Source organism: Equus quagga, chromosome 1 (assembly GCF_021613505.1).
Source record: "Equus quagga isolate Etosha38 chromosome 1, UCLA_HA_Equagga_1.0, whole genome shotgun sequence".
NCBI classification, from domain to species: domain Eukaryota; kingdom Metazoa; phylum Chordata; class Mammalia; order Perissodactyla; family Equidae; genus Equus; species Equus quagga.
Window position 1 is genome coordinate 2,279,340 of NC_060267.1, and position 12,258 is coordinate 2,291,597.

The 12,258-nt window shown below is 44.1% G+C and overlaps 1 protein-coding gene across 3 annotated transcripts in view; it reads right to left on the reverse strand.

Moving 5' to 3' along the window:
• Positions 1-12,036, reverse strand: part of NUP107 (nucleoporin 107) — a 43,150-nt gene extending 31,114 nt beyond the window's left edge. The window contains exons 1-6 of one of the 3 annotated variants that reach the window (XM_046678399.1): positions 11,171-12,036; positions 9,204-9,295; positions 8,607-8,693; positions 7,573-7,688; positions 4,804-4,948; positions 1,058-1,161 (exon numbers count right to left, since the gene is read on the reverse strand). In XM_046678399.1, the coding sequence (XP_046534355.1) occupies positions 1,058-1,161; positions 4,804-4,948; positions 7,573-7,688; positions 8,607-8,693; positions 9,204-9,295; positions 11,171-11,178 (552 nt within the window). In that variant the 5' untranslated portion in view covers positions 11,179-12,036. Of the gene's footprint in view, positions 1-1,057; positions 1,162-4,708; positions 4,949-7,572; positions 7,689-8,606; positions 8,694-9,203; positions 9,296-11,170 lie in introns of those variants that run through there. The other 2 variants (XM_046678420.1, XM_046678410.1) reach the window with 2 other exon arrangements.
• Between the last annotated feature and the right edge of the window lie 222 nt (positions 12,037-12,258).

Sequence of the window (12,258 nt, forward strand, 5' to 3'; positions counted from 1 at the left end):
TCACTTATTGAATCCTCCACCGGAATCCTGATTGCCATTGCCTGTGTTATTTAGGGAAGCTACTGCTTTTATAATGGAACAATTCAGAGATTGATTACTGAAACAGTATTAAACGCTCAAAAAATGTTGGCTATTATTATTATTTCAATTATTCTTGAATACAATAATTTCTTTTTCCTTTTCTTTTTTTCTTGAGGAAGATTAGCCCTGAGCTAACACCTGTGCCTATCTTCCTCTACTTTATATGTGGGACACCTGCCACAGCATGGCTTGACACACGGTGCATAGGTCTACACCTGGGATCCAAACCAGGGAACCCTGGGCCACTCAAATGGAATGTGCAAACTTTAACACCTCTGCACCACTTGGCCGGCCCTTGAATACAATAATTCTTGAAGCCCTTTCTCTCTTTTTTTAAACAGACAATTTTTAAGAGCAGTTTTAGGTTCACAGGAAAACTGAGCTAATATCCATTGTCACTCTTCCTCTATTTTGTATGTAGGATGCTGCTGCAGCACGGCTTGATGAGCAGTGTGTAGGTCTGAGCCGGGGACCCGAACCTGCATACTCTGGGCTGCCGAAGCAGAGTGTGCAAACTTTACTATGCCACCGGGCCAGCCCCTGGATTTTCCCCCCATTTTTTTTTGAGGAAGACTGGCCCTGAGCTGACATCTGTGCCCACCTTCCTCTATTTTATGTGTGGGACGCCCCCACAGCATGGCGTGATGAGCGGTGCTAGGTCTGCACCTGGGATCTGAACCAGCGAACCCCAGGCTGCGACAGTGGAGAGCATGAACTTCACCAGTGTGTCACTGGGCCAGCCCCTGGCTTTTCCTTTTTTAAAGCAGCAGAATCCTTTTGTCCCCAAAAGAAATCTTACACAGACCCTCAATATGTAAAAAGCAGAGCTGCTCTGGCTGACCTCCCAACCATGCCCCTATTTGACCACACCCCTAAGACATCTTCCTTAAATACAAATGGAAATTCACAGGTTGATGCTGTTCCAAAAAGAACTAAGAGTATCTATTTGACCAACAATGGATTGAAATTAACTTACCTGACTACTACAAATGTTTTCATACTCTTCTACAAGGTCAAAAACTGTGGTTGAAGAGTGCTTCAAAAAAGACTGCAGGAAATCAGAAAACATGCTCATGGATGCTAGAACACATTAACAAGAAAAAAAACAAAGTGATATATTTCTCAGTAATTCTGTTTGTTTGAAACCTTAAAAACATAGCTACAAATCCTTTTTTTACTGCTGTATTTAAAAAAAATTATAATTGTGGTAAATACATATAACAAAATTTACCATCCTAACCATTTTTAAGTGTATGGCTCAGTGGCATTACGTATATCCACACTGTTGTGCTACCATCACCACCATCCATCCACAGAGCTCTTGTAATCATGCAAAACTAAACTCAGGCTGGCCAGAGCAGTCCTGAGAAAGAGGAGCAGAGCAGGAGGCCTCACACTGCCCGACCGTGAACGCTACTACAAAGCTCAGTAATCAAAACAGTACGGTTCTGGAATAAAATGAGACCAATGGAACAGAACTGAGAGCCCAGAAATAAACTCCCACATATATGGGCAACTAATATTTGACAAGGGAGCCAAGAAAACTCAGTGGGGAAAGGACAGTCTCTTCAATAAATGGCGCTGGGAAAACTGGATAACCCCCTGCAGAAAAATGAAATTGGACCCCTATCTTATACCACTCATAAAAATGAACTCACAATGGTTTAAAGACTTAAACATAAGACCTGAAACCATGAAAATCCTAAAAAAAAAGCTCCTTGACATTGGTCTTGGTAACAGTTTTTTGGACATGACACCAAAAGCATAAACACCTGCTGAAGCAAAAATCATCAAGTGGGACTATGTCAAACTAAAAGCTCTACACAGCAAAAGAAACCATCAACAAAACGAAAATGCAGCCTACGGAATGGGAGAAGACATCTGCAAATAACATCTGATAAGGTGTTAATTTTCCAAATACATAAAGAACTCATACAACTCAGTAACAAAAAAACCAAACTATCCAATTAAAAAATGGGCAGAGAAACTGAATAGGCATTTCTCCAAAGAAGACATACAGATGGCCAACAGGTACATGAAAGGTGCTCAACGTCACTAACCATCAGGGAAACGCAAATCAACCCACCAGGAGCTATTGCCTCACACCTGTTAGCACAGCTATCATCAAAAAGACAAGAAAAACGAGTGTTGCCGAGGATCAGGAGAAAAGGGAACCACCGAGGGCTGCTGGTGGCAACGTGAATCGTTTTGCCACTATGGAAAACAATATGGAAGCTCCTCAAAAAATAAAAAATAGAACTACCATATGAGACAATCTGCTTCTGGGTACACAGGCACACCTTGTTTTATGGCACATCACTTTATAGCATTTCGTAGATACTGAGGTTTTTTTTTTTACAAGTTGAAGGTTTGTGGCAGCCCTGTGTCAAGCAAGCCCATCGGTGCCATTTTTCCAACAGCATTTGCTCACTTCATGTCTCTGTGTCACATTTTGGTAATTCTCACAATATTTCAAACTTTTTCATTATTACTATATTTGTTATGGTGGTTTGTGATCAGTGATCTTTGATGTTACTACTGGAATTGTCTGCGGGTGCCATGAACCATGCCTATATAAGACGGTGAACTTAACAGATAAACGTTTTGTCTGTTCTTACTGCTCCACCGACCAGCTGTTCCCAGTCTCACTCCCTCTCCTCGGGCATCCCTATTCCCTGAGACCCAACAGTAGTGAAATTAGGCCAACTAATAACCTTACAATGGCCACTAAGTGTTCAAGTGATAGAAGAGTCACGTCTCTCACTTTAAATCAAAAGCCAGAAATGATTAAGCTTAGTGAGCAAGGCACGTAGAAAGCCAAGGGAGGCCAAAAATCTAGGCCTCTTGTGCTAAACCGTTAGCTAATTTGTGAATGCAAAGGAAAAGTTCTTGAAGGAAATTAAAAGTGCTACTCCAGTGAACACATGAAAGACAAGAAAATGAACCAGCCTCATTGTTGATATGGAGAAGGTTTAGTGGTCTGGATAGAAGATCAAATCAGCCACAGCACTCTCTTAAGCCGAAGCCTAATCCAGAGCAAGGCCCTAACTCTCTTCAATTCTGTGAAGGCTGAGAGAGGAGGAAGCTGCAGAAGCAAAGTCTGAAACTAGCAGAGGGTGCTTCATGAGGTTTAAGGAAAGAAGCCATCTCCATAACGTGAAAGTGCAGGTGAAGCAGCAAGTGATCCAGAAGATCCAGCCAAGATAATGAATGAATAATTAATGAGTAATGAATGAAGCTCGCTACACTAAACAACAGATTTTCAACGTAGACCAAACAACTTTATTTTGGCAGATGCCACCTGAGACTTTCATAGTTAGAGAGAAGTCAATGCCTGTTCTATCTCAGGGAATAGGGATGTGGGAGGTGGGATGTCACCACAGTGTGGCTTGACGAGCAGTGCTAGGTCTGTGCCCAGGATCCGAACCTGCGAACCCCGGGCCACCAAAGCGGAGCAGATGAACTCAACCACTACACCACCAGGCCAGCTCCATTTGCTCATTATTTAATTGGGCTGTTTTTTGTTGTTGTTGGGTTGTAAGAGTTCTTCCTACATTCTGGATATTACCCTCTTATCAGATATATGATTTGCAGATATATTCTCCCATCCTGTGAGTTGCCTTTTCACTCTACTGATTGTATGTTTTGATGCACAGTTTTAAATTTGATGTAGTCCAATTTATCTTTTTTTTTCTTGTTATCTACAAGTCTTTTAAGATCCCAAAGATGTATTAATTAGTCTGTCATCAATTACTACAAAAATGTGAACCAAATTTTAAAACATCAGAATTATATTTTAAGCACATTGTAACAAAGTAGCTGAGAAAGTTATGATACTAAAATGACATGTTCTACTCAGGAAAAATACATATACTCTACTGTAACACTGTATAATATTTAAGGTCTCACCTATTGTTCATACTACAAATGAAATTCTTGTATTTTATAGGTTAAGCACAAAGTATTTTTGAGACTCAAAATTTGAGTACTTATTCCTGGCAGATACTACAAGGAAGTAGTGGTTACCACAGTGTTAAGAGAAGGGCTCTGCAATCAAACGGCTTAGTTTCTAATCTTGGGGCCATCACTTCCTAGCCAGGTGAGCTTAAGTAGGTTACTTAACCTCTTCGAGCAGAGGTTTCTTTCCCCCTAAAATGAGAATAGTTATTCTAACTATTTAATGGACCATTACATGAGTTAATGTTCAGACAGTGGTATGGACTAGCACCCATACACATATATGGTATGCTTATGACGATGGTAAAATGAAGAACCTATGTAATGTGTAGGTAAAGAGACAGTAAAAATAAATGCTTTTTCCCAAAAGGGAATAGTAATACCCAGCCTAAAACTAGAAAGGTCACACTATTTGAAAATATAGCATTAGCATCCAGGCCAAAACAAAACATGTCAATGTTAGATAAAAACTAAACCTAAACAAAAAGAGCAGCCTTTCAAGAGCACGAACAAGAAAAGAATAAAAATGTTAGAGACTTGTCTAATAACCTAACGGGCTGCTATTTACACTGGAAGAGAAAGTGGCAAGATGCTGCTCCAGCCGAGAACTAAGGTGAGGTCCTCAACCTCCCAGAGCTATCACCATAACCAAAGAGCTTAATGAACATACTTTATAGTCACGTTCAGGAGCAGAAGGAGACAGTCTCCTTGATCCTAGTAAAGCGACAAGCCACTGTGTTACAAACAAAGCTCAGAGCCACTGACCAGCTTCTCCAGGATCATCCTCACGCAACATAACAGCACTGAGAGTTACGTCCTCAGTTACATTGTGGGGCTCTGCGTTTGTGAAGAGCCCAGGACGGTGTGATGAAAACGCAGCAGCCCAATTACTGTCATCCAGATTAGTTACCTTAAGGACAAAAAAAGACACAGAAAAGTAATGGAGTCATTGCCATTGAGTGAATAAAGACTTCAGCACAGGTAAATTTTTTAAAACCTTCTGTATGTGTTTTTCATTTTTAGAAGATAGACACAAGGGTTATTTCGTTAAGGAAATTATGGCTCTTTTGATTGTTTTCTTTTGTGCTACTTCATACTTAAAAAAAACCGGGGCTGGCCCTGTGGCCTAGTGGTTAAGTTCACGTGCTCTGCTTCGGTGGCCCAGGGTTTCACTGGTTCAGATCCTGGGCGCAGGCCCAGCACCGCTCATCAGGCCATGCTGAGGCGGTGTCTCACATAGCACAACCAGAAGGACCTACAACTAGAATACACAACTATGTACTGGGAGGCACTGGGGAGAAGAAGAAAAAAAGAAGATTGGCAACAGATGTTAGCTCAGGTGCCAATCTTTAACAAAAATAAAAAAATCTAAATCTAAAAAACCGTGAAGTTTGTTTCCACTGACCTCTATCTAGAGTCTTAAAAAAAAAACCAACAAGGACTGCACTGCGTAATATTTAAGCTGACATCAACAGGCAGAATAAGAAGTCCCAGTGCTCTAAGTGCACATCAGTTTTTCACTTTTGGGACAGGAGAAACTGTATAGGAGAAATGACCTGTTTTCTTCAACAAATAAATGGTAACGAAAAAAAGGACGAGGGAGGAACTCACAGATTAAAACACGTGAGACACATCAAGCAAATGCAATGTGTTGACCTTGTTTGGATCCTGATTTGAAAAAACCAACTCAGAAAAATTTGACACAACTGGGGAAATGTGAACACTTAATGAAATATATAGCACAGTGAAAAATATATATATACATATATAAAATGGATACTTGAAATGATAAAGGAATTACTCTGTGTGTGTGTATGTGCGCACGCGTGCATGTAGGGTTAGATGTGACAACAGTATTGTGCTTATGTTAAAGAAAACATCCTCATGTCTCACAGATACGTGCTGAAGGACTTGTGGATACAACAGTATGGAATCTGGGTGTCGTAAAGTAACGTGGGCAAATGCCTGGGGTGTAGAAGAAACAAGATCAGCCATATCCTGACAACTGTTGAAACTGGGCAGTGAGCACGTGGGGGCTTACTCCACTATTCTATTTTTGGACATGTTTTAAAATATGCATAATAAAGTTTTTTATAATTCACCTTTATTTAAAATCCCAGTATGAGCAGCAATAAAAATGGACCTTTAAATCAGTCTCCTCAAGGAAAAGTGCTCAAGATGGGTGCTGGAACCCTATCTATTCGTGAGGCAGTAACTACAGGCTCAGAGCTTAGCTTCAGCTCCTGAAGCCTAATAGTTCACTTCATTCCGGGTGCTGATTGTCATTAGTATAAGGATCAAACTGAAAATCTTACACAGCAATGCTATTCTGCATTCAGAAAAATATTTTGGTCCACAATCAAATCTGTGCAGGTAGACGTATGGTAAAATTAACGTAGCAAATGACCTTACTTCCTTCAGGGCAACCCAGATATCCAAGATCACCTCTCACAGCCAATATTAAAACTGGCAAAACAAACTGAGAAAATACCTCTGACTACAAAGTAATTTCTAACCATTTTACAGTAATCAATACACTTTTACTCTAACCTGGCCTTCAAGTGAGTAACAGTTTTACTATTAATCTTGCAGTTGTAAAGCAGTAAAAAATAAGTCATCTTCTTTTGCTTAAACCCAGAGGCAGTCAATTCACTCATGTTTTTAAGTAGAACAAGATAAACATTACCAACATAAACCAGTTTCATAAGCAGAGTAAAAGTGTTCAATGACTAATCATTGTTGGATAATAACACTAAAAATTCACAACTGTAATAAATATTTTCAAGATCTATTTAACCTTCTAAGACAAAGAGAGGTTTAACCTCTCCATTCTCCAGAAAACATCTAACTTAGACAACTTCAAGTGCATGTAAAAATCTCTGTGCCTTTTTAATAAGCATGGAGCCAAATACAGAAGAATCGTTTTTACTGTTTTGGGAACTAAAGGTGCTATACCACTCTACCACTCCAACAAAACTCTGCTGTTTCCTTCTTCTCAGTTAGCGTCAATCCTTTCTTTTCCTACAGGGTATTTTAAACAGCGGGGTCGAGTCATTCTGCATCACAGTTTATATGGCCTTTCTTCCGCTATTTTAAATACAGTACCATCTTGATTCCTAAAGAATGTCTCACCTAATTCCCCCACATTTTCTCTTTTCTTTCCTTTAACACGTTTGTCTCTCTTCCTTATGATATTGTTCATTGATTACTCTTGGCTTCCAACTATTTTATGCTTCAAAATAGGGCTCAGCTGTTATAGCCATCAGCAACCAATCAGAATTTATTTGATCAGCAAACTGTCAAGTTAACACACTTTATCTGCAGCTAAATCTTGCTTGTGTCACAGCTTCCTCCTGTGACATGAGATGCTTAGGGGTTTCTGTTTTCTGAAAGTCTGACCGAGAAGTTATTTCAAGCCACATAAACTAGTTAGTTTTATGATGAATATGACTTCAAGTCTCATTAAAGGCTTTTAAGCTAAATATCATACTTTTATAAAAAGGGAGAAAACTTCAGCCCCATTTTTCTACGTACCACAGACAGATTTCCCAAGAACCCTGAAGACTGTGTAAGCCGGGGAGACCTCCCTCCAGTTCCAAGAATGCACGACACATCTGGCTGCCTCAGCAAGCTCCGGTTTGGTGGCGTAACTACAAACAAGAGGTTAATAAAGAGAATCCTGAACAGCACAAGCACTCATCATGAAAACAAAGCAAGCAAACAAACAACAATGAACAAGTAATTTTCAGTTTTCAATTATTTAGAGTCTAACCAAACAAATACTTTATTGTTAACATTTCCATGATATGAAGATTTAACTTATTTTTCTAAATCTGAGCTTTTGGTACTACTGAGCCCACCAGGAAAAATTTTACTGCAAATAGAGATGCTTTTGTTAGAATATAACTGAGCAGGGGCCAGCCCCGTGGCTGAGTAGTTAAGTTCGTGCACTCCACTTCGGCGGCCCAGGGTTTCACCAGTTCGAATCCTGGGCGCGAACGTGGCACCATTCATCAGGCCATGCTGAGGCAGCATCCCACATGCCACAACTAGAAGGACCCACAACTAAAAATACACAACTATGTACTGGGGGGCTTTGGGGAGAAAAAGGAAAACTAAAATCTTAAAAAAAAAAAAAAGAATATAACTGAGCATTAAAAAAAAAAAAGGGACATTAATGAGTCAGTGGATTCTTCACATTCTAATTTTATAAGGCACACCAAGGAGGCAGTGTAGTGTGGACAGCATGGACTTTGGAGTAAGCGGATCACTGTTTGAACGTTGGTTCTGTTACTTACATACTTACTTAGCTACGTTATCTGCATTAATTAACTTCTCTAAGTCAAACTTTCGGTTTTGGCAAAATAGAGATAATACCTTTGTCACAGTTATTGTATATTTATATAAGTATGATGCTACACATGGTAAGAGTTCAATAAATACTAACTGCAATTAATATTATTTGTTCCTAATCATTGACATCACAACTAAATATTATATTACGTGTATTGTAACTACTAGCTGCTATTATTATTCTTATTAAATGCTTTAAAACCAAAAAATCTTACAGGGTGGTCGAAATGAGCTGGGAGTTCGAGGGATCACCTGGTTTCTTGGTGTAGTATTGGCAAAAACTTCATCTTGGGATGCTCGAACTGGAGGAAGAGTTAAGAAAAGTTTTCCTTGGAGAAAAGACATCATTCAAATTAGACTAACCATATTTACATGACACAAAATATGTGAATACATTTTTCAAGAACAAGGTATTTTATGGCTACCGTTTTCTCTACACAAAGAATAAATAATTCCCTCTACAATTTAAATTCTCAGCTATCAGTCGTAAGATTACTACACAGTGAACTAAGAGTTCTTAGCCAGATTTCAAATAAAAAAAGGCTATCTAATCTCAGAAGAAACTAACCACAATATGATAGTTAGCAGTAAAATGAAACATCCTTATTTTCAGGGAAACATAAATCTTAATCTCACTGAATTCCAGCGTTATATTTACCAACTAACACATCTGGAGAGTTAAAAAAACTAATTTCCATAGCATTTTATTATTATAGCTAGTATTTAATACCTCTCATAAAAAGAAAATCTATAATCCTGATTCCAAACATGTTGCAGTTTTTTTACAATGATGCTTAAAATGCAAAGGATACTTAAAACTCTCTTTTGAGCACTCTGTTTCCGTGCAGTCCGTGTCACCTCTGCCTCTCGGATCACAGGGGATGACATCTCTCCAAAGCCACTCCTAAGATAGCATAAGCAAGCTCATGTGAATGAAATAAGAATGTAGCATTTGCAAATAACTTTATCATCATGACTGGAGCAAAGAACCCTGAGTCAGTCAAGGTGTAGATCATCCCAGCAGCCAAGCCTGTGATCTTTTTGTTGATAATGCCCTTCTGGCTCCAAATCCTGCTTATCCCTCAAAGTCCCGCTCAAATTTTACCTGCACAAAGACTTGACTTTCTAGCACTCGCTATGTTATTTTATCCTATGGAATTAATTCCACACTTGGAATCTACACTATAACACTGTTTTAGATAATTGCCTCATGAAGGTCAATCTTTCCTCTGCTGGATTGAGGAGTTCCCTAAAATTACAAGAACTCTCTCTTAAAGGGATCTCCACTAGTCTCCAAAAAACTTCAAACCATGGGTACCATGAAAAAATCTGTTGTTTGACCTGGTGAGATGGGAGGCTAAGTAAAAGAGAATTCTAATAAACTGGAGAGAAATGATCCTTCAAGTTACGTCTCCCCAGAGTACACTAAGGGGTCCTCTTGTCTCAGCACTACTGTAGTCATGATGCTTCAGATCTCCCATCATTCTCAGCCCAAGGTCTAGAAAACAAAACGTGTGAATTAAGAGGCCTGTTTCTTGTTTGTTTGCTAAGGAAGATTCGCCCTGAGCTAACATCTGTGCCAACCTTCCTCTATTTTGTATGTGGGTTGCACCACAGCAGGGCTTGAGAGTGGTGTAGGTCCACCCCCAGGAGCTGGACTCGGGCTGTCCAAGCAAAGCACGCTGAACTCAACCACTAGGCCACAACCAGCCCAAGAGACCTGTATTTTCAGACAAGAATCCGATATGCTTTTCCTCCATTTAAAACCTTCAGCTGGCCATCTCTGGCCTGCAGAATCAAGTCCACGGTTTTTAGATCTGACCCCAGCTTTTCAGTTCAGCCATATACTCAGCCAAGAACATCACCCTCATATAAACATACCCTGCACGTGGCCATTCAGCGACACAAAGCACGCAGGTTCAGGGCCTTACCCCTCCATACACGTCGTCCCTTTCACGGAGGCCAACCCCCGCCCCCTTGGCCCACTCCTCAACAGCGCCTGCAGTCTGCAAGCACAGAGGCAGGCGGCAACGCGGTTCTTCTGTCTGTCAGCTTCCTAACTTTGCCCAAGTTCCTTAACCTCTGTCAGCCCCAGTGTTACCCTATGAGAAAAGGATCACAGTACCTAGGCTCAGAGGGCCGTTACGAAGACTAAATCAGCTCATTACATGTTTAAAGCGTTTAAGGCACTCGAGTCGGCCATTATTATCATTCGAAGACCAGCTAGGAAGTCAGCTCCTCTGGGAGGCCTTCCCGGTACCTCCCGGGACGGGGAGACCGAGCCGCCCCTCCTGCCTTTCCCCCCGGAGCAGCAGGAAACGTTCTCGCTTGGCACTGCGCGGTGGTCTCCTCCACCACGTTAAGAACTCGAGTAACTCATGTCCGTCGCCGGCAGCCAGCGCAGGGCCGGGGCCACAGACAACTCGACTCAGCCGGGACCTGCGCTCAGCAAGTCTGGGCCGAGGTCCCCAGTAGTCGCTGACCGGCCGTGACCTCGCCAGGCACTCAGCATCTCCAGGGCCGGGCCACCCCCACACCGCGCCCACCGGAAGCGGGAAGCCCTGCGAGGAGGAGGATACGGCGGAGCCGCAGTGGGACACGGGCCTCGTCGCCACCCGCGTCCCTCCCCAACCCAAGCTGCAATGTCCCAGGCTGGGAGGAGCCCAGGGCAGCACCCGGCCGACGCCGGCTTCCCCTGCGGCCGGCGATCAGCTATTTCGCCCCACCGACGAGCAGGAGCGACAAGCCTCCGAGCTAAGCCGCCACCACCAGAACTGACCTGTCCATGACCACAGCCTGGCCCACCGAGAACCTCGCAGGCGAGGTCCCAGCTTAGCCACCGCGTTTCAGCCTTCCCGCTCTCCGGAAGTAAACCCTTCGACCCGGAAGCATGTCCTAGCTGAGCCGCCGTAGAGAAAAGGCGGGGGATGAGGGAGGAGGAGACAACTTTTCCATCGAGCGCATGCGCGTGTTCTTTCGCCCGCAGCCGCAGGTCCGGCCCGCCCAGGCGCGAAGGTGTGCGGGCGCGTGCTGGCGCCGCGCTGGGCCGATGACGTCCTGACGCACCGCCGCCGCTGCCTGACTGGCATGTGTGGGCGTGGCCCTGGGGCCGGGGTGTCCTATGGGAAACGACGCCGGCCGGCCGTCTCGGAGGACGCGCAGTCACTTCCGGGGGCTCCCTGTGAGGGGCGGGCCCGCAGCGGGGGGCGCTCACTGGTTGGCGCCGCGTCTGTGGCGCGGTTTCCGTGATGGCCGCGTGCCCTGCCCCGGTGGCCTTCCGCTGAAGGAGAAAGGGCTCCCCTTTAGCTAAGGATGCCCGGAAGGAAGGGCTCTGGGGCCGGGGACGGCGCAGCGTCGAGTCCGCGTCAGGGAGCGGCGGTTGGACGGGGCCGGGGTCACGCTCGCAGGCCGCACGCGGACGCCACGCCGCCACGGACGTCTCCCCGTGCTCCTCGGGCCGCCTCAGGACGGGCTGGAGCGAACTCCGGGCGGCGCCCGTAGGGCGCGTCCGGCTGCGTCGAGCGCCCTGGCGCCTGACAGTCTCTGCGGCTGCTGAAGTTGGGGCTGCTCGAGGCCGGCCCGGCGCCGCGGAGGCTTCGGGAGCGGGCGGAGGCGGGGCGGCCCTCCCCTTTCCCCCCTCACCGCCCTCCCTCAGCTCCTCCCTCACCGCCCTCTCCACCTCACCGCCTTCCCTCACTCCCTCCCCCGCTCCGCGCCTCCCTCTCCCCTTCACCTCCGTCGTTCTCACCTCGTCTCACCACCCCCGTCACCCCCTCCCTCCACCCCAGCCTCACACAGCAGGGCAGAACATGACCTTTCCCCGCTCCCCCGACCTTTTAGTTTGAAAGGTCTCGAGCCCGCCGAAAG